Source organism: Gopherus flavomarginatus, chromosome 1 (genome assembly GCF_025201925.1).
Source record: "Gopherus flavomarginatus isolate rGopFla2 chromosome 1, rGopFla2.mat.asm, whole genome shotgun sequence".
Classification (NCBI taxonomy): Eukaryota; Metazoa; Chordata; order Testudines; family Testudinidae; genus Gopherus; species Gopherus flavomarginatus.
In genome coordinates this window covers 2,486,571-2,512,728 of record NC_066617.1, presented here as the reverse complement: position 1 = coordinate 2,512,728, position 26,158 = coordinate 2,486,571, and the positions used below count along the sequence as shown (strand labels likewise).

Here is a 26,158-nt window from a genome sequence, read left to right as displayed (position 1 = left end):
CCCCTTGGCCCTCGTGCTCCGCCAGTCGCTCCCTGGCCCCCGCGCTCCGCCAGTCGCTCTCTGGCCCCGCTCCACCAGTCCCCCCTGCCCCTGTACTCCACCAGTCCCCCCCCCGGCCCTCGTGCTCCGCCAGTCGCTCCCTGGCCCCGCTCCACTTGTCTCCCCAGCCCCTGTGCTCCACCAGTCGCTCCCCGGCCAGCTCCACCAGGCCCCCTCCCCCCCTCAGCCCCCGCGTTCTGCCAGTCGCTCCCTGGCCCTGCTCCACTTGTCTCCCCTGCACTCTGCCAGTCCCCCCCTCGGCCCTTGTGCTCCGCCAGTCGCTCCCCAGCCCTGCTCCACTTAACATGGCATTGCAGCGGGCAGGAAGGCTGTCCGCATGGCAAATCGTAGTGGGCCTCGCAGCGCTGAAAGGTCAGTGTCGTTCCCGCTAGACCAGCTTTATGTGCAATAACTCGGGGGCAGCAAGCAAACTGTGCCGGGCTTCCTAGCAGACCCACGTCTCTGACTGTGCCCGCTCGGACCGCGTGCCCAAGTTACTTCTGGCCCCTCACTGAGAACAGCGCCGAGTCATAAGGGCTGCTCTTTGCCGGCGTCTCCTGCGTTTACCAGAGCCGCTCAAATGGACGGCCCTGCATTCGTGCCCTGCGCTCGGCACGCAGCATCCCAGCACTGCCCTGGCAGGAGGAGAGGGCCCTGGTGCTGTGTATCTGGGGCCTCGCTCTCAGGGCTGTGCGCTCGGCGGCTGGTTGAGCTCTCTTCCTTCCTTCTCTGATGCTTCATTTCGCTGGCTCGTCAGCTCTCCCCAGCAGGGGTGGCCTGCCAGAACCCCCAGCGGCTGCGGGAAGCGGGGCCCTCAGAGCACAACGTTGGGGAGCAGTGCGCAGGAGGCGCTGTCTGCCAGCTAGGGCAGGGGGCCCATTGCATTGTTTGCAAGTGTCTGAGCACATGCCGTGGGGCCCCGGCCACACCCCAGCGTGGGGAACCACATCCTGCAGGGGCAGCGGGAGACAGCAGGCTGGGTGCAGGGAAGTGCTTGGCCTGGTGGGGGCCAGCTGCTCCTGGATGGGGGGCCGCTGTCGGCCAGCACTCGTGTAAGGTGTGTGCAGGAGCCTCGAGCTCTGGCTCCTGGATCTCGGAGGCCGACAGCGTCGTGCAGGGGAGGAGGCCCCGGGGAACTGACTCAGCCAAGCAGACGAGTCGATGAAAGGCTCGTGCTCCCCACGGCTGGGGGAGGGGGGCGGCTGCAGTGCGGGGAGCAGCTGTCTAGGGAGATGGCAGGGCGAGCGCCAGGGTGTGAATTAAGTGAACTGAATTTAGGCCACTTGAGCATCTGCACGGGGTGGATAGGATTTAACTGACCCGCCTCGAATCACACCCTTAGTTCCTTCAGCTTTTCTTTCCTGAGCATCCCTGTGGAGACGAGCCCTTCGCAATGGCTCCATTCTAAGCCGAAGCCGCCCCGTGCGTCACAGAGCCACCGGATCGGTGCTACCCCCCCACCCCTTTGGACTGGTCTTTGGGCAGAACCTCTGCACTGTGCCAGCCCCCCAGGTCTCACTGCTCTCTAGGGTAGGTCACGTGGCCTCACCACCTCCTGAGACAGCCCAGCCTCCTGCCGAGTGGGGCCCTGGGAGAGAGACAGCCACGGTGCCGGGAGTAGTGCACGCAGCAGGCGTTTGCAGGGCCGCTGACGCAGCGGTATCAGGACCGCCGGGGTCTTAGCCACGAGGGCAGCCTCGGCCTTCGGTCAGCACGGAGCTTACAGCGGAGGGAGGCCCTTCTGCTCACCCAGAGCCCAGCCAAGCTGTGGTGCCTCCGGGTGTCAGGCCCCCTCTCTCTGGCTCCTTCCTTCGTTCCCAGATGAGAGCCCCTGCGCCTTCTAGAGCCCCCGCTCACCCCCCGTCCTTCGTTCTCGAGCTGGGGTCTGTGCCCAGCTTCCCAGCGGGGCGGTGGGGAAATCCCCCTCCCCCCGGGCGTTGCTCGCCAGGGGTACAGGCCTGGTGGTTGGTCCACTGGGATTTTCCGTTGATATGGGCCAGCCTTGGCCAGGCCTTTTAATGACCCATTCGGTGCTCCCCCAGCCCTCCCCCATGCTACCCCTTCCCTGAGGCTGTGCGCCCCCCAGCCCTCCCCCATGCTACCCCTTCCCTGCGGCTGTGCACCCGCCAGCCCTTCTCCCGTGCTACCCCTTCCCCGCTGCTGTGCACCCGCCAGCCCTGCCCCTCCCTGTACCCCCCGCCCTCCCCTCATTCTACCCCTTCCCTGAGACTGCATGCCCCCCAGCCCTCCCCCCATGCTACCCTTTCCCCGAGACTCTGTGCCTGCCCACCCTGCCCCTTGGCTCCGTGTCCAGCAGCCCTGCACTCCCCAGCCCCCCCGTGCTCCCCCTGCCCCTCGGCTGCCCGCTGACCGGCCTGCCCGTCTGTGCCCGCAGGCGGAGGTGGAGGTGGAGAGCATGGACAAGGCTGGGAATTTCATTGGCTGGCTGCACATCGAGGGGTTGAACCTGTCGGTGGCGCTGGTGGAGCACGCGCTCTCCAAGGTGCACTTCACGGCCGAGCGCAGCTCCTACTACAAGGCCCTGCTGTCCGCGGAGGAGGCCGCCAAGCAGAAGAAGGAGAAGGTAAGAGACGGGTCCGTTCCACGGGAGGGGGAGCTGGCATGAGGGGGCCTGGTTCCTTCCCTGCCTGGGGCTCTCCCACTGCATCCCCCAGCACCAGGGCCAAGGGGGCCTCTGCAGGCCCAGCCCCCCGGCTGTCCTCCCAGCTCCTGACCTCACATCCCTCCCTCCATTCCCAGAGACCAGGCGGCTGGCAGTGCCCGCCTGCAGGTTTCTGAGCAGGGGAGGGCGCTGGGAACATGCCAGCATGGGTCAATACCCGCTCGCCTGGCCTGGCCTGGGGTGGGATCCTGCACGGCTGCACCACCACAGCCTTCTGGGGCCTGCTGGGGGGCACTAGGGAGCAGCCTGGGGTTTGCCTCAATCAGCTGACGTGGGTAAGCTCCCGCTGCCTCGTCCCCTGGGGACCCCGCAGCCCATTCTGTGGGGTACCCTGCCCAGCGACAGGGACAGGCCGTGCACAACACATAGGCCTGGGGAGGGATCCTTGGAGATCCCAGCAGACCGTGCCCTCTGCCCCGGCCGCGTCTCCAGCTCCACCATGCAGCGGCAATGCAGGAGGTCGCCGGAGGGGCTCCCAGCGAGGTGTCTCCTTAGAGGAACAGGTGCTAGGGCGTGAGCAGGCAGATGGCTCTGGGGGGGAGTGAGGCCTAGTGATTGTAGTGGGGCACTCAGGGCCCCTGGGTTCTGTTCCCAGCTCCGGCGCTGCCTCGCTGGGGGAGGCCTGGCCATGTCACCACCTCTCCCTGTGCCTGACTCCCCACGGGCTGGGGTGACGAACCGGGGTGTCCCTCCCTCCCCTGCTCCTGGTGGCCGGGCTCAGTGCAGTCAGCAGGGCACTTTGCCCCCCTCCATCCCCCCGGGGACCCCATTACCCCCCTCCATCCCCTCGGGGGCCCCGTTGCCCCCCTCCATCCCTTCGGGGGCCCCGTTGCCCCCCTCCATCCCTTCGGGGGCCCCGTTGCCCCCTCCCCTCTCTTCCTGTCCTCTCCCCCGTGCCAGGGGCTCTGTGTGCCCCCCCGTTCCTCCTCTCCCCCGTGCCAGGGGCTCTGTGTGCCCCCCCGTTCCTCCTCTCCCCCGTGCCAGGGGCTCTGTGTGCCCCCCCGTTCCTCCTCTCCCTCGTGCCACGGGCTCTGTGTGCCCCCCTGTTCCTCCTTTCCCCCGTGCCACGGGCTCTGTGTGCCCCCCTGTTCCTCCTTTCCCTCGTGCCAGGGGCTCTGTGTGCCCCCCCGTTCCTCCTTTCCCTCGTGCCAGGGGCTCTGTGTGCCCCCCCGTTCCTCCTTTCCCTCGTGCCAGGGGCTCTGTGTGCCCCCCCGTTCCTCCTTTCCCTCGTGCCAGGGGCTCTGTGTGCCCCCCCGTTCCTCCTTTCCCTCGTGCCAGGGGCTCTGTGTGCCCCCCCGTTCCTCCTTTCCCTCGTGCCACGGGCTCTGTGTGCCCCCCCGTTCCTCCTTTCCCCCGTGCCAGGGGCTCTGTGTGCCCCCCCGTTCCTCCTTTCCCCCGTGCCACGGGCTCTGTGTGCCCCCCCGTTCCTCCTTTCCCCCGTGCCACGGGCTCTGTGTGCCCCCCCGTTCCTCCTTTCCCTCATGCCAGGGGCTCTGTGTGCCCCCCCGTTCCTCCTTTCCCTCGTGCCAGGGGCTCTGTGTGCCCCCCCGTTCCTCCTTTCCCTCGTGCCACAGGCTCTGTGTGCCCCCCCGTTCCTCCTTTCCCTCGTGCCACAGGCTCTGTGTGCCCCCCCGTTCCTCTTTTCCCTCGTGCCACAGGCTCTGTGTGCCCCCCCGTTCCTCCTTTCCCTCATGCCAGGGGCTCTGTGTGCTCTCGTTCCCCTCTTGCCAGGGCCGGCTTTAGGCACTGTGGGACCCGATTCGAAAGAGCTGTCGCCGAAGACAGCAGTGGGACTTAATCAGCAGCTCAATTAGCTGCCAGAGCCCACCTCGGTGGAGGGTCCTTCTTCCGTGGCAGCAATCGAGCCACTCCCAGGCCCCGCCCTGGAGCCGTTCCCAGCCCTTCCCGGGCACCACCTTGGCCCTGGAGCTGCTCCCAGTGCCGTTCCCTCGGGGGCACTGATCCTGCAGCCGGAAGCCCCAGATGAATCTCGGCCTGGGTGATCCAGCGGCCTGGCAGGTCCGTCCCAATGCCGAGCTCCTTCACCCCGCCAGGCCAGTGGGGGATACGTCTGGTTCCTGCGTTGGCGTCTGTGCTGCAGGCCGGGATCCCAGCAGGTGCTCTCTGCTGCTGTGCCCCCTGCCCTAGCAGAGCCGTCCCAGCGGAGGAGGGGGACTGCTGCCCCCTGAGCCCCATGCAGCCCCACATAGGCTGTCGGGTAGCTCTGAAACGTGCATCTGTGGGGCAGCAATTGCTTGGAGCCCCCCGAGTTTGGATACGTGGGGTCGGGTGCTATAAGCACCATGGGGCAGGTGGAAGAACATGTGGGTTTGGCCCTTGGCCAGCCCATCAGCTTGCAGAGGGGGAGCTGAACCCCCGTGTCCTGGCAGGAGGCCAGGCAGGGCCGTGATGCTCTGCGCATGCCCAACTTGTGCAGGGAAATGCGCTTCCCAGGCGAGGTGCGGGTGTGTGTGTGTGTGTGTGTGTGTGTGTGTGTGTGTCACTGCACGGCGAGGCTGCAGCCTGCCCTGGCTGCGCTCCGGAGCATCGCTGCTGTTTGGTACAGCTCGTGCCCAAAGCCCGTCTCCCCCCCGAGCGCCGGGGAGCCCGCCAGGTCAGAGGTTTCCGGCATAGCAGCCTGCGCGAGCCACCTGTCACGGCCCAGCGTGAGAGCAGCACAAGCCAGTCATTAACCCAACAATTAAAGCAGGGTTTATTCGCCAGTTAATTGTTTGATTGCCCTGTCGTCTGGCTGCTACCTGCCTGACAGGCCCCATCCCTCTGAATTTGTGTCAGAGGCAACGAGTGGGGAAAATCAACCCAGTAAAACACATTAACGCACCAGTGCTGTCAGGAGTCCCTGTGCTGCCCTCCCGGGAGCCCCGCAGCCTGGGCTTAGCCAGATGACTCGGGCCTGCCGTACGCCTCTCGGCTCTCCAGGGATGCGCACAGAGGCAGGAAATGCTGCCTGGGATGGGTGAGATCAGGGATTCCCAGCCACTGCGTCTTGTCATAGGAGAGCAAGGGGGCCTGGAGAGGAAAGGACAGCGGCACTGAGGCTAGGAAAGCCGCCTCCGCATGGGGCCGAGTTCGCCTATGGAACTCACTGCTGCAGGATGTCAGGAGGCTGGGAGCCTAGCTGGCTCAAGGAGCATTTGGACGCTGAGTAACAAGGACATCCAGAGCGAAAGCAGCCCAGCTGGGTGCAGTGTCTTGCTGGGGTTGGCTGGTGTTCCAGTGAACAGGGCTGCGTGGCTTGAAGTTTTAAATACCATCCGCCATCGTGGCAGGTGAAGGTGGGAGACAGTGGCTGGAACAAAGCTGGAGGGGGAGCCCAAGAGGGCAGAGCGCCTGGCCAAGGGAGTCTAGGTTGGTTTAATTCATAAGCAGGGAGGGGCGTGTTAGGGGACAGGGGGACCGGCAGCTGTGAGATGTGAATCACAGGGATCTTCCAAACAGCCCTAACCCTTAAAGTAGGTCACCTTGAGTCCCCACCTCCTCTGCCCATCTAGTCCGGCGTCAGGCCTCCGTAGGGTCCCACCTGGCCTATGCTGCAGGCTGATGGGGGTCAATGAATTCCGTGGAGTTTGGCCTAAACTAACCTTGTCACTTGCCAGCTACCGCTGGGAGCCAGCGACGGGGTTTCATGACCCCACCACGCGGGCAGCGGCTCATCCGGAGACGGAGTGAATGTTTATAAGCCAACAGGAGCTGCACTACCTCCAGCTACTGCCTTTGGACACCGTCCACTCGCCGCCGCTCTGCCGAGGCGCTGCCCATGCCGCAGACAGAGCAGGCCGGCTCGGAGGCCGCCCGGGCAGACAGGCTGAATACACACGTTCTCCCCAGCCAGGAACACACAGGCCACTCACAGCGCAGCACCTCAGTCTGCCAGGTGTGGAGCAATCCACCTCGTCCCGCCAGCGCCCATGCACGGGGCTGCGTCAGCTGCCAGCGCATTGGCCCCAGCCGGGAGGCACTGGCGGCACAGATCCAGGTGGGGGGCGTTCTGAGAATGGGGAGAGGAACATCCCATGTCTCGCTTGGATCCCCAAGTGCCTGCCTTGTGACAGCGGGACGCCAGCAGCCAGCGCTGCAGGTGCTATGGGGAAGAGGGAAGTGACATGGACGAACGTAGCTTCAACCCCTCTGAATCGACTCCTCTACAGAACGCCCGGCCTGCGTAGCGAGCCTCCGACATTTGAAGGAAGCCCCTGTGGTGCGCGGAGCCAGCTAGCCATCTTCCCGGCTTAATTGAATGTGGTCTGTTGGGAGCGCTTCGTGAGCGGCGTGCAGGGCCCCTGAGGCTCCAGCCAGCAGGCCACTTAATTCTTCCATTAATTACATCCAGGGCTGATTCAGCAGCTGGGGGAGGTCACGTGAAAGCGTGCGCACTCTGATAAGCAGGGACCAGTGCGCTTAAGCCCCCCTCAGTCCCCCCCATATCTGTGAGAGCTGAGCTTGCCATCAAGTGACCCCCAGCACTGGGGCTGGCATGGGTGACCCAGAGTGCCAGCACTCCCTAGCCCAGCTGGGGGAGCAGAGGCTGCTGCCTCCTGAGCGCCCCCCTGACCCCCAGCGTTGTCCTGGTTCCTGGCCCCCTGGAGAGGCTGGCAGATCTTACGTGAGCTGGGAGGTCGCGCAGTGTCCCTGCCCCGTTGTCATTGTCTGCTGCTTCTCTTCTCCCCTGGCCGAGCTTCTCCATGGGGCTGTGTGTGCCCTGTGCTGCCTCTCCCTTCGTGGGGTCCCTGCAGCCACCTCTGCACCCCTCCTAGCTGGGCGCACTGCCTGCACCCTGGCTCCAGACTCCCGCAGCCCTGGCTGGGGCAGGCGGAGAGACACTGACCCGTACCTGGCCGAGTGAGCCACTCCCCTGCTCAGTCTCTGCCCCCTTGCCTGGGAGCTTGCTGCGGGCAGAGCCCTGGCCTCTCTGGGCTGGCAGCACTGGGCAGCACACGCCAGTGTCACCTGGCTAAACGTACCACTGGTGACTCACAGCCGCTGTGATTTGCAAAAAGCGCGCGAGGCCAGAGCGGAGACAGGGTCAATTTAGGCTGGATACCAGCAAAGCCCCTGGCAGAGAGTCGCACCGGCCTGGGACATCATCTCCCCAGCGACTGGGAAGCCTCATGGCTTGGGATGCTTTGTAACAGAGCAAAGGGCGGGAGCATGCACTGCGGAGAGCAGCCCTGTGCTGGCCCCCAGACTGGATGATCCTAGAGAGCTCTCCTGTTCCCTGCCACCCTCCGCTCGCCGCAGCCCCGACCCAGGGCTCACCCCGGCCGCAGGGGCAGTCGAAGGAGTTCCCAAGCCGACAGGCAGGCAGAGAGCACCCAGCTGACCACGCAGTGGTCCCAAAGCTGCCCGGCTCGGGGGCCTCTGCTGGGTTACAGGCTGGCAAGGATCCAGACCTGGAGTGGCCGAGGTGCAGTGCCCAAGCGTGGCAGAGCAGAGTCTAGCCAGCGCCCATGGAGATCAGTGTCAGCCTGGGGCGGGCATCCTGTGTCTCTCTGCGCTGTCCCTGGGAGGAGAGCCGCCTTCAGGGGCAGTCCCGGTCCCACCCGCCCCGGCACAGGCAGCAGGTAAATGAAATCCCCAAATGGTCTGGGCCAGATCCGCAGCTGGTGGAGCGTTGCCAGCGGACACCAGCGGAAGGCCTGCCCACCCCGGCTAATACAGCCCTGTGCTGAGCTCAGGGACCCTGGGCTCTGATATGGGGCAGACAGTGTTTGTAGTGAACCCTCCACCCTGGGGCCTTGCCAGCAGGGACAGGCTGGCCAGGCCCCCTGACACTGAGCTGCCTCGCTCAGCCACACGCAGCTGCTGTTCGGCCGCCTCTCGGGCTACCCCTGCCGACGCCGGCAGGTTTGTGTTCCTGAGACAGTACTCAGAGCAGGCACCAGGACTCCTGGGTTCTATCCCAGGGTGTGCCACTGACCCTGGGAGCAGCCTGGGCAAAGCCCTGGCTCTGTGTCCCCTGGGCAGCCCCCTGGCTCTGTACCCCGTGAGCTGCCCCCTGGCTCTGTACCCCCCGGGCAGCCCTGGCTCGGTGCCCCGCGGGCAGGGTCTCAGGGCTGGGGCAGCATAGCTCCAGCCTTGGGAAATGGCGGATGGGCTCCTCCCCCAGCCAGAGCCCGGTACTGGGTGGGTGAATGGATTTGGGGTCCCCTGCTACCCGTGCAGTCAGGCCTGAGCAGCCGCGGTGCCAGCAGCAGGTGTGGGACCCCAGGGGCCGTAGCTCCGGCAGCCCACAGCACTCGGTTGTCATGGGGGCCACTTGCCCAGATGCCCACGCCCCCTTCTCTGTCCTGGGAGGTGCCCACCTGTCACCTCGGTATCTAACAAGCAGTGATCACGTTGCTCCTCCAGCCTGGATCCTGGAGCCCTTCACAACCCAGGGGCTGCTCGGGCTGACACGAGACGGCTGGTGGCAGAACAGGCAGTAGTGCTGGAGGTGCTGGCTCCAGCCCGCTCGGCTGCACCCCCCTTGCCTGCTGCCCCACGGTCCCAGGCACGCGTGGCTGCCAGGCAGTGGGCCCGGGCCCAGGCCTGGGCTGGGTCCCAGGGCTCTCCCGCAGGCCAGCCTTTGGTTCAGGTGCCATGGACACAAGGCCTGGCTGGGCGCCCCACTGTCAGTTCCCCCCAGGATGATGGCTGCCTCGGTCTGTGAGCCGGGGTGAGCTCTGCATGGCCGCCCCGTGGTCTGGGGGTGCCAGGAGCCCTGCCGGTGGTGGGGGACGCTGACCCAGGGGGCTGGAAGGAGCCGAGTGAAGGGAAGTGCTCAGCCCAGGGCACCGGGAGCCCATGAGAACTCAGCCTAGGGAACCGTCCTGCCTGTGCCCAGCGGTGTCTCCCCGTGGTGTCAGTGCACAGGGGCCCTGCGGTGGCTTGCGGGGGGAGGCTCCTGCTGGTGCTGGGTGGAGGGGGAGAGTTCCTCGTGCCGCGGCTGACTCAGCGAGAGGCAGTGGGTAGGTCACTCCAGGCCCCGTTCTCAGAGGTGGCTGTGTGCCCAGGTACGAGCATCTCCCTGTCTGAGGGCAGCACTTTGGTGGCTTCAAACAGCCCCTGTCAAGGGGGGGCCGCGCTCTGCAGAGCAGGTCCCGGTCCGAAGCAGACACCTCGTCTGCCTGGCTGCTCCCCTGCCCCAGCGCCGGTGTCTGAGGGGGGCTGCACCAGCTGTGCCCTTTCCCTGACCCCAGGTGGCACCCTAGGGTGCAGCTCGCTCGCTGGGCTGCTTGCTTTGCCCAGAGCCTGGTCTCTGATGTCCAAGGCACGTAGCAGCCTGTGGGGAGCTGTCTGGGCTGGCCAGGTAGGGCAGTCGATGTGTCCGGTTGATCCATTCCCGTTACTCAGGCTGGTTCTGATCCGATCCTTCGTCCTCACTGCCGCGAGCCAGGGCAGCTCCCTCCAACTCGGCCGTGCCGGTAACGCGGCTGTGGGTGCCCCCTCTGGCAGGGGCTGCCTCCCTGTCCAGGGCGGGGAGAGACACCCGCTGTCTGCCAGGAGCCAGCCTCGGCTGTTCCCGAGGGCGGCTGGGGTCTGCTCCCTCGTCTCAGCTCCGACCCTGTCTGCCGCGTAGATGAGCGTGGGGGGTTTCTGCTCCCCGTGGCAGCAGGTGTGTGTGCGTTCTGCTGCACCCGCACCGTCGGCTGGCCTGTGTCGCTGGCCGCCTGTGACAGACCCCGCTGCTTGTTCAGCCTCTGAGCGACTGGATTAGACGTGACACGCTGTCACGTCCAATCAGCGTCCCGGCCTGCTCCTGCCATCCTGAACGCCAGGGTGCTGGCGCTGCTCGGGGAGTGCCAGGCGGGGTGAAGAGAGGTCACCGCTCAGCAGCTGCGTCCTTCCAAGGGCGTGGGCATGGGCTGGGCACTGCTGCAGCCACTCGCAGGGCACTGAGCTGCTTCAGCTCAAACCTGGGCTGGTAGAGTGGTACTGCCATTCCGGCATTTCCCAGCCACCTGGCCATGCCCTGGTGCCCGTGCTGCACCCTGCACATCTGGTCCGTGCTAGCCCAGGGCCTTCCCCCTCCCAGCAGCTCCGGGCCACAGGCTGCTGTGCCTGGTGTGAATCCAGAGTCACCCGGAGACAGGTGGTGAAGCCACAGCAGAGTCTGGCCCAGAGGGAGGGAGCTTTGGATGGTTAATAGCACACCGGTGCCAGGAGTCCTCCCCTCTGAGCCACCACTCCCCCTCACCCCTTCCCCTGAGCCCCCCGGCTGGCCCTGAGCCCCCCGAGCTGCAGCGTGTAACTGGGCTGCTGGTTCCTGTGCGGTCCCGAGCATGCACCAGCATCAAGCCGGTCTGGTTGGCCCCTGGCCAGGGGTGGCCCCGATCCTTTGTGGGGAGTGTGTTGGCATTGGATTAAGAGACGAGTGGTGCTGTCCACACGTGGGGCTGCAGCATGAAAGGCCTTGGCACCTGGCGGGCTGCAGGGTGGGCCCATCGGCTCTGGGAAAATCCAGTGCCAGATATAAGAGGGGATCCCAGCCTGCCGCGCTGCCGGGGTGGCTGAGTCCGTAGCAGGCAGGGCTGCATCTCCCAGTATCTGGGCCCTGCCCTGCTGGGAATGAACCCGCCCCTAGTGCCGGCAGGATGAGGAGGGAGTCGCATCAGCTCGCCCCAGCACTGCACAGGGCTCCAGCCGCCTGCTGCACCATTCGTTGTGGCTGGCTCCCTTCCCTGCGCCGGTTCTCCAGGAGGCCAATGAGGGCTAGTGGTTAGACGAGAGTGCTGGGAGTCGGGACTCCTGGGTTCAGTTCCTGGTGCTGCCGCAGCATCGCTTTGTGCCTATGGACAGGGCCCTTCACTCTCCCCACCCCTCAGTTTCCCCACCTAGAACACAGTGGGGTCCCAGGCAGGGCCATTGCTTAGCTGGGTGGGGAGCCCCAGGGGACTCCAGCTGGCATTCCCGCGACAGGAGGGGGGGGTATACGGAGCCCCCTCCCTCCCTGCACCCAGCATGCAGAGAGCTGAAGGGCGGTGAGATGGGAGATGCCAGGCTCCGAGGCTTGGCGCTAAAGGGACCTCCCAGCCCTGGGCCCCAGCCAGCAGTAGGCTCCCCACACCCAGCTTGCCAATGCCCCTGCACCCCCTGGCTCTCTACCCATCAATTCTCCTCTATCCAGACCCACAGTCCCCTGGGTTCCCCCCTGCCCCCCAGCTCTGCCAGTGTCCTTTAATCCCAACCCACAGCACCCCTCTGCCATCCCAGCCCTGAGCTGCCCAGGCACAGAGCTCGGTCAATGCCCCTCAGTTCCCACCCACACCACCCCCTGCTGTGCCAGTCCTGGGCTCCCCGGTGCACCGGGTCAGTGCTGGGCCGGGGGCGGGGGTCCCATGGAGAACGACGGGTTGGCGCTCTGATCCCATTTCAGTGCCCCTCGCCTGCTCCGTCTCTCAGCCCCGGTCTCCTCTCCCCGGCAGGTGTGGTCCCAGTGTGAGGAGGTGCCGGTGGAGGAGGTGATGCCAGTGCTGGAGGAGAAGGAGCGAACCACCAGCTACAAGCCTGTCTTCGTGACGGAGATCACCGACGAGCTGCACTTCTACGTGCAGGACGTGGAGACAGGTAGGTGTGGGGGGGGCATTGTGTAACCGCGGTGGGATGGGACAAGGCTGGGAGTGGGGGGGACCCATTCCCCAGTGGGGCAGGATTGCCCCTGCTCCCGTCTCCTTCCTCAGGGGCCTGTGGGGAGCTGCTCCCATCGGGCTGGGAGCACCGAGCTCAGGAACCAGCCATGAGGAATCAGAGCCGAGTCACTCAGGGCCGTCCCCCTCGGCATCTCCACTGCTCCCTGCCCGACTGGGCTGGGTGAGGCCATGTGGCCTGCGAGAGGTGCACTCGTCCACTGGCACAGCTGGGAACAGAACCCAGGAGTCCTGACTCCAGACTTCCCTGTTGTAACCACTAGACCCCATGTCCCTCCTCAGAGCCAGGAACCAGAACCCAGGAGTCCGAGTTCTCAGTTGTCTCCTGCGCTAACCACTGCCCCCCGCCACCCCCATGTCAGCATTTCCCAGGGGAGACGGGAATTCCCAGCGCACAGCTGCCCAAAGCACATCGCCATGGGGAGATGCCCTCGCACCCTGTGAGCCTGGCTCACTGACCCGCCCGGAGAGGGAGGTGCCCGGGCAGAGGCACTGGGATGCTGTGGATCCCTTCCAGAGGGTTAATCTGTGGTTGAACAAACAATTCATCTGTTGCTGTTGAGTCTGCCAAGTCGCTGGGGGGCTTGTAATGCCCCCCAGCACCCACTGCCCTGGTCAGCTACATGCCCAGTGCTCTGCAGCCCTCCACACGCAGGGCCGTAATAGGATGTGTGGGGATTGGTGGGGCCTTGGGGAAGTCACCGGGGCAGATCCAGGTAAGGAGCTGCCAGGCTGAATTGTGAGCAGGGCTGGGGGGGACCTTGGCACAGATCCTGCGCCATCCAGCCGTGCAGGAGGGACAGAACCAGAGAAGTTGTTTGGGAGAGAAGGGGCGATAGTTTTAATTCGAATGAGCTTTGTCCCCTGTGCTGTGGCTCCTGTTCTGGAGGGGGAAGCTCTGGCCCTGCCAGGAGCCGTCTGATCCCACCGGGACCTTGCTGTGCCCAGGTTCTTGGTGTAGCACAGCGAACTGGGTCCCCAGAGAGTCCGTCCGTGCCCGGGGTGGACTCAGCTACACCGCAGGCACTTACAACCCAGTGCCAGAGAGTAAAGGGGCAGCAAAGAGCCAGGAGATTCTTAAAGCAGAGAGCCCCAAACTGGGGGGTGCACCCCGGCAGGGGGCACAGAGGAACGTGGTGGGGGGAGAGTGCCACCCTGCCCTGCTCCACCCCCAGCCAAGCCTTGGCCCCCGATCGTGGCCCCCAACAGTGGCCTGACCCCAGCCCTGCCCCCAGCTGCAGCTCTGCTCCTGGTGCCCCCAGACCGACCCTAGCTCTATTCCTGACCCCAGACCCACCCCCAGTTGCAGACCCACCTTGGCCCCCTTACCTCCATCTGCCCTCCCCCTCGAGCTGCAGCCCCACCTTGGCCCCCTTACCTCCATCTGCGCCCCCTCCTGAGCTGCAGCCACACCTTGGCCCCCTTACCTCCGTCTGCGCCCCCCTCGAGCTGCAGCCCCACCCCTGGCTCCCGAGAGGGCAGGGGTAAAGTGGGGCGTGACCGTGGAAAGCTTGGGGAGCGCCGGGTTAAAGGCTTCGAAACCTGCCTGCAAGTGAGACTGGGCGAGCTCAGGCTGTTCTGCGCCGCAGAGAAGTGGCGAAGGGGTGACCTGCTCCCGGTCGGGCAGCACCTCCTCAGGGCTCGGCGGCCTCGCAGAGGGAGCTCCAACATGATCCCATGGTGGGAAGCTGGAGCGAGACAGTTCGGGCTGCGGTGAGCTGGGAGGGTAATCAATCAGTGGAATAATATACCGGGGCTCAGGATTCTTTGGAAGTGAAGGGTGCCGGTTTTCTGACCGCTCTGCTCTGGATCAGACGGAGTCATTCCGGGCAGCGCCATGCCTGTGTCATGCATCAGACGGGAGGTTCTGGCCCTGTGACGGGCGGAGGGGTATCAGTGCTAGGCGACGGGGGCGGGGTTACCGGGAGTGACGCCAGGCCACGCGCTCTGCGCTCAGCGCCCAGGCAGCCGGCACCGCTGCGGCCACAGCTGGGGAGCAGCCGCCTGTGAGGGGCTGTGTGGATGGCCCTTGGGCTGCCCTCTGCCTGACCGGGTCTCTCCCCCTGCAGGGACCCAGCTGGAGAAGCTGATGGAGAACATGAGGAGCGAGATTGCCAGCCACCCGCCCGTGGAAGGGTCCTACATGCCGCGCCGCGGGGACTACTGCATCGCCAAGTTTGTGGATGGGGAATGGTGAGCCGCAGAGCGGTCCCAGGCCGGGCACGGAGCCACGTGGCCAGCTGAGGGGTGTGCTCTCCCCAAGGACGTGGGGGCAGGGCTCTGGCTGCAGCGCCACGGGGCATGCACTGGGTACACCAGCTCCTGCTGAATGCCCTGTCTGAGAATAGTGCCCCAGGAGCCAGGGGAGGGCTCTCAGTGACGGGGGGGTGCTGGCTCAGTGCAGTAATATGAGGGGAGCACGGGGGGAGGGCTGTCCCCATCCCAGCTCAGCTGCGGGAGCTGAGCCAGCCGTGTCTGTTCACCCCGCAGCCTCCCAGGGCAGGATGGGAGGGTTCGGGAATCACTGGCCCCAGGCCCAGCAGAGGGATCGCTGACAGGCAGGAGCCAGGTGGAGGGTAGAACTGGGCTGGTGCCAGAAATGCCTGTGGTGGGGGTCGCACCTCTCTGAGTAGGGAGGGCAGACCTCGAGACAGCAGAAACCAGGTCATAGCAAGCAGCTGGCCCGGGGTCCACACCGCAGCCTACCGTGCCCCACGCCACAGACAGCCGTGCCCAGCAGAGCCGGCCCGGGGCCAGCAGAGCCAGCCGGGGCCAGCAGAGCCGGCCCAGGGCCCACACCGCAGCCAGCCATGCCCCACACCGCAGCCGGCCGTGTCCAGCAGAGCCGGCCCGGGGCCCACACCACAGACAGCCATGCCCCATGCCGCAGCCGGCCATGCCCAGCAGAGCCAGCCCAGGGCCAATGTCGCAGCCAGCTGTGCCCAGCAGAGCCAGCCCAGGGCCCATGCCGCAGCCAGCCATGCCCCACGTCGCAGCCGGCCATGCCCAGCAGAGCCAGCCCAGGGCCCATGCCACAGCCAGCCATGCCCCACGCCACAGCCGGCCATGCCCAACAGAGCCGGCCCAGGGCCAGCAGAGCCAGCCATGCCCCACGCCGCAGCCGGCTGTGCCCAGCAGAGCCGACCCAGGGCCCACGCTGCAGCCAGCCGTGCCCAGCAGAGCCGGCCCGGGGCCCACATCACTGAGATGAGCAGGACTCTGCACATACACCTCTGCCCCCCACGAATGGTGCCAGCTCCAGCCCTGGGGCCGGGCTGGTTGCCGTGGCTGGGAAGGGACCTGGCCCTGAGTGGCGCCTCCAGACACTGCCCTGCCCCGGGGTAGCACAACCTCAGACCTCGCTGGTGATGGGACTCTCCTCCGTGCTTCAGGGAGAAGCCCCCTGGCTGCTAGGCTGCTCCCACCCCCCGATCCCCGGTCCCACTGCCGGGGGGAACAGACAGATGGGAAACACCCCCCGGCTGTGCGAGGCCGCTGCGGGAATGGGGGGTGCCAGCGCCTTGGCAGCTGTGAGTGGGGTTGATGTTGCTGTTGCTGTGGCACAGCTGTGTTCACAGCTGGGCACTGCGGGTCCCAGCCAGCGCGCCTCCCCCCACCCCCACGGTGCATCAGAGCACAGGGCGGGGCGGCCCTCAGCTGTGCCTTGGTCCGAACCCCCAGCAGCAGCATCTCTGCTCCAGTCTGCCTTACGCTGCCACTCCTAGCAAGGGCCAGACCCCCGTTCTGTCTGCACTGGCTCCTGCTACCCCCTCTGGCGGGCATCGCCCGGTGCTGGGCAAAGCTGGGGTCTGGGCAGGGGCTGCTCTCCGCTCTCACCCCCAGGGAAGGCCAGTGGGGGTTCCCTCTGCCTGGTGAGGAGGGGGCACTCGGCCAGGGGCTCTGCGCCTGCCCCCCTGGAATCGGCTGCTGGGCTGGTGGCCTGCACTGGGGTGCGGATCTCTCCCGGGGGGCTCCGTGTGGAGAGCCACGCAGGCCACACCAGGCCCAGCACAGTCGGTAACTGCCAGGCTCTCGGTTCTCCCACTGCCTCGGGGGGGAGCAGCAATAGGGCAAAGCAGAGATGCCTGTGTCACGGACTCACAGATCGTGCCCACTCACGGGTCCGTGGGGGGTGCCCCTTTCAGTGCGACAGCCCTTCTCGGGGGTCCACTCTCTCTCGGGGTCAGGCCCCTCCACCTCCTGACCGCACCCCTCTGAGCCTTCTCTCGCTGTGGGCCCCCTCAGGGATTCCACACGCTCTGGACCCCCCCGGCCTCCTCACCCCCAAAGGGGTTGATCCCCCCCCCTCCCCCTGTTCTCTAGACCAGAGTGACTCTCAGCCAGCATAAAACAGGAGGGTTTATTGAGAGTTGACCCCAGCACAGGAAACTCTCAGGGCTTCAGGCCTGGCCTCTCTCAGCCCAGCACATCCCAGTCCCCCTGCAGCCAGGTGGGCTCTGCCTGCTTCCCCTCGCCAGCCCCAAGCCCCCCTGCTTCCCAGCTGGGCAGCTGATATCCCCGGCCCCCAGCCCCCTCTGTCCTTTGTCTTCTCTCCAGGTAAAAAGGATCATAAACAGGAAGGCCTGAGTCTTGTCTCCTGTCAGCCTCCCCTGGCCCCTCTGGCTGGAACCAGCTGGTCAGGTCACCGGGATCCTCTCCCCGCAGCCCATTGTCCTCCCACTGGCCAGAACCGGCTGTGACTCCTGAGCTGGGTCTCCAGGTCACCAGTCACCGGGGTCTCCATCTTCCAGGCCATCGGCCGGGGTCCCAAGTTCCCTCTCCGGTCCTCTGTACCAACAAACTCCCTCTCCCCTCCCCTCTTTAAACCAGTAACACCCGGGACACTGAGTCCCACCCCCTGTGCATGCAAACCGCGGAAAACACAGAAAAACCAAGAATCGCCCCCACTTCGTCACAGCCTGTCCCAGGGCGGGAGTCACCACGGACGTCTGTCAGTGCGAAGCCCCAGCTGGATCTGCCAGCTAATTACCGCCGTGGCAAGCGTGTTAGTTTAAGCCGCGCACATCAATCTGCTCATTAGTGGTGATGCTTTGTGCTCCAGGGTCCCATTAATCTGGTCCTCCCCTCTCGGCGGCTTGGCTGGCTGCTCATCTGGGCCTGGAGCCCGGACGGGGGCAGGGACAGCAGGGGAGGGGCTGTGCTGGGGGATCTGAGCAGGGCCGGGGTTCAGGCTGAACCTCCAGAGCCCGTGGGGGGGTCTGTCCCCCAGTCGGTCTCTCGGTCCCATCCACTTGCTCCTGTCTGTTGAGGGGGGCTAGTTCTCACCCGTGTTCCCTGCCTGCCAGGTACCGGGCCCGCGTGGAGAAGGTGGAGTCGTCAGCCAGGGTGCACATCTTCTACATCGACTACGGCAACGTGAGTTCCTGGGCAGCCATGGGCACATTCACCACCCCAGCCAGCCCGGCTAAGCAGAGCCAGTGGCAGGGCCGCTTGCCTTCAGCATGGCCAGACCTGGGCGCTTTGAGATCCGCAGGGGCAGAGCTGTGCCCAGGAGGCCCCATCATGGCCCATGCAGCCCCAGCCGGGGGGCGCCGAAGTTTGGCTTCCCTGCCCCAACCTGTTGTCAGCTCCTGGGTTCATTATGCGATGGCCAGGCTGAGTCCTGCTCCTGGCAGCTGTGTCCGGGCCGGGGGGCCATGGGGCAATCTGCCACCCAGTGCCTGGGCCCGGCGGCTCTCCCTCCCCAGCAACCACTGGAGGGCTATGGGGTGGTTTGGGTCGGGGGCTGGCTATCAGCAGCGTGCTGAGGAAGGGCCAGGCCCTGGCGGAAGGACTGAGAAGGGAATGTGGGCGCGGGAATCACATGGTTCCAGCGCAGATGGTCAGCAACCTGCCCATCCACCTGGCCCCCCAGCGCTGAGATCCGCAGGCGATGGGCTAAGCAGCACTGGTCTCCCTGCCCCCACCCTGCTGTATCGCCCGGGGCAGGCTTGGCGTGACTGTTTCCCTGACTACCACGCCCGGGTGCCTGGCATGCTCCACGGGTGCGGTTCACATGGAGGATGAGCGCCTTTGGCCCTGCCATGACAGCAGTGGGAGAGCTTGCCCACCATGCCAGAGCTCTGCCGCCCCATGGGGCCCCCTGACTCGCTGTCCGTTTGCTCTCTGCAGAAGGAGACCCTGCCCTCCACGCGCCTGGGCACCCTGCCGCCTGCCTTCAGCACCCGTATCCTGCCCGCCCAGGCCATCGAGTACAAGTTTGCCTTTATCCAGGTGCCACAGGATGTAAGTAAGGGAGGCGGGGCAGGGGCAGGGCACCCCATAGGATGGGGGCTCCCCATAGGGGCAGGGCCTGGACCCAGCCTGCCCAGCGTCCCACTGCCCACAACTGGCAAAATACATCTCTTCCCGACTCCAGGGAGAGACCGATCGTGTCAGCTGTTCTCTCTATGTGTCCATCTCTGTCCATCCGTCCCTTCCCTTCTCTGTCCGGCTTTGCACCCGCCCTGGACACGCTCCATGCTGCCTCTGTGCTCTCAGCTCAGGGCCAGCTCCCCGCACGGCTCTGATCACTCATCGCCCACGCCCAGCCCCATGGCAACGGTCTCTCTCTCTTTCCCGGCCCCCCCCAGGACGATGCCCGCGCTGACGCGGTGGACAGCGTGGTGCGGGACATCCAGAACACCCAGTGCCTGCTGAACGTGGAGCACCTCGGGCCCAGCTGCCCCCACGTCACCCTGCAGTTTGCCGACTCCAAGGGCGACGTGGGGCTGGGGCTGGTCAAGGAGGGGCTGGTCATGGTGGAGGCGCGGAAGGAGAAGCAGTTCCAGAAAGTGGTACGTGAGCCCCTCCACTGCGGAGTGGGAGCAGGGTGGAGAGGGGTCCATGGGCTTGGCCTGTGGCTCTGGCCTGATTGGGGGGGGTGTGCAGGGGCTGGGGGTACATGGGGTGTAGCTGCTGAGGTGGGGACTGGGGAGGGCGCAGGGGGTGTGGAGGAACGGGTGCCAAGGGCCTGGGTATGCCCAGCCCTGGTGAGTGCCAGTGCCGGGTTCGTGGGAGTCACGCTGCCTGCCCCCCTTTGCCCCAGGCTGGCATCACTGTGGGTTGGAGGGAGGCCGTCCCGTGTGCTCTGTGCCTAGGGGGCGGGGCGTGCAGGGGCACTGAGGTGGCTCTTGCTCGTGCCCAGGGCTCACAGATCGATGCTCTGGGTCCCGTGGAGCTGTTTGATTCCCCGGCAGCTTGGCTAGCGGCGCCGTCTCTGCACCCTGGCCGGGGGATGGACCCCACCCTACTGCAGCCCCCTTGGCCTGTGCCCTGACACAGAGCCCAGTGCGTGCCAGGCTGCAGTCACTGCCCTGGCAGTGGGTGGCCAGCAGGGCCCCCGAGAGGTGCAGCACCCAGGGACCTGGGCCAGCCTCACTCCCGGAGCATATGGGGCGCTCCTGACATCTGACCCAAACCTGCCTTGCTGCAGAATAACCCGTCGCTTCTTGTCCAGGGCATAAATGAGGAAGCCCGGACCGGACCATTCCTGGCTCTTGGTGGGCAGTGAGGACTAGTGGCTGGAGCAGACGGACTGGGATTCAGCACTCCTGCATTCTAGCCCCACCCTTTGTGGCCTTGGAATGGTCCCAGCCCTGCTCTGTGCCTCAGTTTCTCCATCTGTAGCATGACCCCCCCCCTTTGCCAAGCGCTTTGAGCCTACAGTGAAAAGGTGCCCTCAGCCAGTGGGTTCCCAAAGCAGGGCCCTCAGGCCCCTGGGCTCCACGCTGGGTTATGTGCGGGTCTGTCCCTAGAGCCAGGGCAGCTTCAGAGGGACCCCGGTTTGTTCTCAAAATGGCATCCGGTGCACAGCGCACCCTGCACGCCAGGTCGCTGGTGGGGGTAGGGGGGCTGGTGGTACCGGAACAGACGGGCCTGGGGCATTGTCAGCTCCTTGGCCATAAAGAGCTGGGAAACCTGGCCCCCCCCACACACACATGCTCACCTGGGGGGCGACAGGAATTGTCTGGCTCAGGCCCCCCATGCTCTGTGTCATGTGACCTGACCCAGCGGGCGATTGGGGACATGGCTCGTGGGGGCGGGGAGCAGGCCCAATGGGCGATGGGGGACATGGCTCGGGGGGGGGGGCCCAGCGGCGATTGGGGACACATCCCCATCCCCCATGACGGCCTTTGTCTCGTGCAGATCACCGAGTACCTGAACGCGCAGGAGCTGGCCAAGACCAACCGGGTGAGTCCAGCTCGGGCCCCACGGCAGCCGGTCCCCCAGCCCCAGGGGAGCTGGAGTGGGGCTGGTGCTGGATGGGAGTGGTGTCAGGTTTGGGGAGGAGTGGGGGTGGGGAACTGCGTGGCAGGGGGCTGTGGGGCAGGGCGGAGGGGAGCAGGAGACCCCACCATGGCTCTCACCTCGGCCCTTCTCCCCTGCAGCTGAACCTGTGGCGTTACGGCGACTTCCGGGCAGACGATGCGGATGAATTCGGCTACAGCCGCTAGGGGAGGCCCTGGGCTCCGGCCCCTCCCAGCCACCATGCCGCCGTCTGTGTTCGTCTCCTCCCCGAGCCCCCAGCCGCTGCGTCACCACAGGGCCAGGGCACCGCTCTGGGCCCGCACTGTCCCCCTTCGCCTCAGCTCCGCGACCCGGGCAGCGAGCCGCTGGGGGTGGCCCTGTGCCCCAGGGGGAAAGGGGAGCAGGCGGCTCTTGGCCCCCCCGCCCCAGTCGGACCGGTGGGGGATCTGCTCTTGCCGCTGTCCCGCGTGGAGCTGGCTCTGGCCTGTATTTAAAGCTTCAGAGGCCCAATAAAGTAGTCGAGTGCTGCTCTGTGCTGTCTCCTTGCGGCCAGGGCCTGCCGGCGTGGGGAGGATCCGGGGGCCCATTGCTGGTTCCCCACCCCTGCCCAGAGCAGAGGGCTGGGCCCTCCCCTGCCAGCCAGGCTCTGCTGGTGCAGCCCAGCCGGCCTCGTCCGCAGGATGCACAGCACATCTGTGAGCAGCTGGGGCTGGAACCCAGGAGTCCGGGGGAGAGAGGCCCCTGAGCTGGGAAATGCCAGGTTTACACCAGTTCGGGGGGAGGTGGAGGGGTCAGGTCCTGTGTGGACTCGGAGGAGACCCCAGCTGTGATGTGGGGCAGGGCTCCAAGACTGACTCCCCATTTCTCCTACCATGGCTCTGCACCCATCCCCCCTTCAGTGGGTGCCCCGGCCCTCCCTGTCCAGTGGGGTCCCCCCAATCCAACTTGCTAGATGGGGAGTTGTCCCGGGGAGCCCCTGCGGGGAGGAGCGTGGCCTCATTCGGGGCAGTGGCTGCTCTGAGGGGAGGGTTCACTTGCCCACCCCAGGGGTGGCTGTGCCACACGCCGGGAAACAGAGCCAAGGGGAAGCCTGAGCCCTTTGCTGCCTCCTGTGGCTGATGCAGCCCTGGGCTGCCCCTCGGACTAGTCACAGATCGTGGGCTGGGACAGACGAGGGAACTAGTCCAGCCCCTGCCGTGTTCCCCTGAAACGCCGACCCCCTACCTCCCTGAGCGCCTTGATCCCACACAGGAGCCTTAACCCCACCTATGTCCCCCGCTTTGCACCCCAGTGCGAGGCACCCCCCCACCATCACCTGGCCTCAAGCCTCACAACCCCCCATGCCCTCCCAGCCTGCCATGAGTTATGATCCGGTAATTACAGGCCTGCCGATCCCGGGCACGGAAACGGAGCGGCTGGTACGGGACTCGCTGAATAGAGACTCACGGGAGGGTGGTGCAATGACTGCAGATCAGTCTGGGGTTATGGGGCTAGAGCCTGGGCAGTGTTCTTTGGAGGGGTCACGCGGGCGGTAGCTGCCGGGGAGAGATGGTGAGTCCGGTGCAGTGTCTGACTTGCTACTGCACAACTGTCTGAGTAGGAAGCTAGACTGATAAAGGAGCCTGGCCCAGGTTAAGTGCTGGCTGACAGTCTCACGATGCAAAGCTTAGGGAATCCTCATCAGCAAGCAGGCGTGTGCCTGGGGGGCCACAGGGTTGGTTCTTGGCCCTGTGCTAAGTAACAATTTTATCAGTGAGCTGGAAGAAAACATCAACTCATCACTGGTAAAGTCGGCAGACAACACACCGACGGGAGGAGTGGTGATTGGTGAGGAGCCGGGTCACCGCTTGTCACGGAGTCCCCGGGCGATGCTCTGGAACTGCTCCCCACCAAGCCAGTCAGGACTTTGGGGAGCCTCCTCTCCCTTGGAGCAGACTGTCTGCAGGGCAAGAAGCTCACACGGCTTCACCTCCTGGGTCTCTCCTTGGAGCATTCAGCATCCTCTGCCCCTCCGTGCGCTTCCCACAGTGAGCCCGCCTCAGTGGGGTCCTGGGGAAGCCACAGGGGCCTGCACCCCCACTTTGCAGTCAGACGTGACTCTCAGCCAGCCAGTAACACAGAGGTTTATTCGATGACAGGAACAGGGTCTAAAACAGAGCTTGTAGATACAGCGAACCGGACCCCTCTGCCAGGTCCATTCTGGGGGGCAGTGAGCCAGACCCCCAGGTCTGCCCTCAGCCAGCTCCAGACTAACAACCCCTCCCAGCCACTTCTCTCTGCTCAGCCCCTTTCCCGGGCCAGGAGGTCACCTGATCTCTTTGTCTCCAACACCTTCAGCTGGCACCTTTGCAGAGGAGGGGCCCAGGCCATCAGTTGCTAGGAGACAGAGTGCCAGGCATTTAGGTGCACTGCCCCTTTGCTCTGCCAGATACTTAAGAACTGCCATGGGGACACTGAGGCACCAATACAGTACTCAGAGAAAACATTAAGCACATTCCTAGTTCGTCACACCGCTAGCGTGCGATCTGCATTGCTTGGTGCAGGGAGCACAAGCACCTGCCTGTTCCAACGTCAGTGTGTGCATCTGGGAACTCCCCTTGCAGCCACGCTTACAGGACAGGGGACTCGGGAAAAGATTGGCGGGGGCATGGTAGATAGCTGAACCGGAGCTCCCAGCGTCAGGCTGTGGCCAAAAGGGCCGATGTGATCCTGGGATGCATGAACGGGCATCTCAGATAGGAGCAAAGAGGTGATTTTACTTCTACACTTGGCACTGGTGGGCCTGCTGCTCGGATCCTGTGTCCACGAGTCGAGAAGGATGGTGATAAATGAGAGGGTTCATCAAAGAGCCATGAGACTGATGACAGGATTAGAAAACTTCCCTTATAGTGATAGACTCGACCATCAGAACAGCCGTCCTGGGTCAGACCAAAGGTCCATCCAGCCCAGTGTCCTGTCTGCCGACAGTGGCCAATGCCAGGTGCCCCAGAGGGAGTGAACAGAACAGGGAATCATCAAGTGACCCATCCCCTGTCGCCCATTCCCAGCTTCTGACAGAGGCTAGGGACACCATCCCTGCCCACGCTGGCTAATCGCCATTGATGGACCTGTTCTCCATGAATTTAGCTAGTTCTTTTTTGAACCCTGTTATAGTCTTTGCCTTTACAACATCCTCTGGCAAGGATTCCACAGGTTCACTGTGTGTTGTGTGAAGAAATACTTCCTTTTGTTCATTTTAAACTGTTGCCCATTAATTTCATTTGGTGGCCCCTAGTTCTTGTGTTATGAGAAGGAGTAAGTAACACTTCCTTATCTACTTTCTCCACAGCAGACGTGATTTCATAGACCTCGATCATATCCCACCTTCGTCGTCTCTTTTCCAAGCTATTTAGTTTAGCAAAGAGTAGGTTCACGGTTGACTCGATCACAGTCTGTAAGTCCCTATGTGGGGGACAGACATTGGAAGAGAATTGCTCTTCAGTCTAGCCCCCAAGGGTCTAAAAAGATCCGATGGCTGGACGTTTAAGCTGGACAACTCCAGACTCCGACTGAGGTACACACACTAATCATACAATGAACCATTGGCACTATGTGCCCGGGCAACGGGGGAGTGGATTCTCCGTTGCTGGAAAGTGGATACTTCTCCTGAGTGAGCCGCTCCCCTAGCGTGTCGTGGGGCTGTCCCGTTACTCTTCAGCTATTTTTTTCCCAAAATGGAACCGTTTAATGCCACTGTTCCCCACGCCGTTTATCGCCCTGGAGGAGGGGCCCAAGTCTGAGACACTGATCCGCTAGCATCCTCTGAAACCTTTTTTCCAGAGATGATTTAAACCCAGCGTCGCTCGTAACTTTAGTCACACGCACAGCGTGAAAACCCTTGTAGCACTTTACCCAGGAGCCTGTGGAGCGGAGCCACCATTTTCCAGTTCCCAGGGCTGTTCTGGGCACTGCCGAGCCTCTAACTACTCATCAGTCCAGCCAGTTACCTTGTCACTAGGACACGGTTTGTCCCAGCTGTGCGATCGGGCCTCGGAGGGGGCAGCTTGGGGCCTGAGGCTCCTGTAGCTGCGTCTCCAGCACCATGTGCACTGCTCCTTCGCCTCACACAGCCGCTTCCGCGGTGCCGTGGCTTGCTGGGGTGCTGGCTCTGCCTCTAGCTCCGGTGCGCACGGTCCTTTTCCATGCACCGTGTCTCCACGGCGCAGGGCTGCTTCGCTGGGGGACGGGCTAGGCTGGTTTGCTGCAATTGCCTCCCCATCGCCCTCCAGCCCTTGGGGTGGAGCTTTTGGCCATCTGGCCGCCTCACCCAGCTCATGCTTCCTTTCCTTCCATTTCTCTTACCCGAAAGGAAGAAGCTGTAACCTTGTCGGTTCCCAGCCTCCACGCTTACAACCCAGTTTGCAAGCGTTTGGTGTTGGAGCTGCAGCTAACCAGCAAACTGTGCATCTCCTGCCGGCTGCTCCACTCACCCGGTTTTTGGGGTATCCAGGACGTGAGTCACCTTGTTACCCCCAGCTCCCTGCCCCCACCAGCCTGTTAGCCCCTCCCACAGCTTCTCTGGGCTAGGCCAGCCCTTACTTTGCCTGGCAGGTTAACGGTAAGTGCCCCCCTGTGATATCCAGCCAGACTCTGACTCTGCTCACAGACGTACCAGGCATGCGGTTCCTGAAGGAACGGGATGGTATTTCTCAAGTAAAGTAAATGGTGGATTCTCTCTAACCTGAAGTCTTTAAAACAAGCTCTGAGGACGTCAGTAGCTCAGCCAGAGGTTACGGGCCTGTTATGGGATGGGGTGGGTGAGCTTCTGTGGTCTGCGATGTGCAGGTCACGCTAGATGATCAGAAAAGCTCCTTCTGGCGCTCAAGTCTGAGAGTCTATAGACACAGCTTGTAAGATTCAGGTCAGGGCCTTCACTTGGCTTCACACCACAGCACTGAGATCTATTTACAGTGAAAACGGATACGGTTGTTATCAGAGACTCAAGTTATGGTGAGTAAGAATATTGGAAACAAAAAGTTGCATGTAAACCAAAATCATCCCGTGCTTGCTGGAGCCTAAATTTAACTGCACGTTAACAGCCCCGCGAAAGGAGTTTCTCTCACTGTCACGGGGGGTGATGGGTTCAGGGGCGGTTGCCCCCTCTGCTGTGGTTGTGATGTCTGGTGCTAAGGATTCCCAGAGCCGTCCTTGCCTTCAGGCAGCCAGGCCTGGCAGTGGGTGTCTACAACAGTAGCACCTAGATGGAGGGCAGGGAGAGGAACCCGGGCCCACCCTATGCCCTTGGGTTCCCATGCTGGGTCCTGTGAAACCAGTTTCTTCATGCAGGGCTCAGGGTTCTGGGCCATTCCCTGGGTCACCTCCTACTCTTGGGCCTGCTTCGGGCATCTCCTCAGCTGGCAGCGACTCGGCATCCCCATGGTCAACTGGTTCTCCGCGAGGCGTCAGGGTCCCCGGCTGCCGCTGGGTGGAGTCTCTAGTGCCTCGGCAGGAGCCCACGGTGCACATCTTGTCTCCTCCTCGGAGCATGCCCGGCAAGGGC

The 26,158-nt window shown here is 64.3% G+C and overlaps 1 protein-coding gene across 2 annotated transcripts in view; it reads left to right on the top strand.

Annotated features, from left to right (window-relative positions):
• Positions 1-21,147, top strand: part of SND1 (staphylococcal nuclease and tudor domain containing 1) — a 576,429-nt gene extending 555,282 nt beyond the window's left edge. For both annotated transcript variants that reach the window (XM_050952703.1, XM_050952694.1), the window contains 8 exons: positions 2,435-2,623; positions 12,148-12,289; positions 14,439-14,562; positions 17,676-17,745; positions 18,502-18,615; positions 18,963-19,166; positions 20,518-20,562; positions 20,760-21,147. In XM_050952703.1, coding sequence (XP_050808660.1) covers positions 2,435-2,623; positions 12,148-12,289; positions 14,439-14,562; positions 17,676-17,745; positions 18,502-18,615; positions 18,963-19,166; positions 20,518-20,562; positions 20,760-20,825 — 954 coding nt within the window. In that variant the 3' untranslated portion in view covers positions 20,826-21,147. The remainder of the gene's footprint in view (positions 1-2,434; positions 2,624-12,147; positions 12,290-14,438; positions 14,563-17,675; positions 17,746-18,501; positions 18,616-18,962; positions 19,167-20,517; positions 20,563-20,759) is intronic.
• The last annotated feature ends 5,011 nt before the right edge of the window (positions 21,148-26,158 follow it).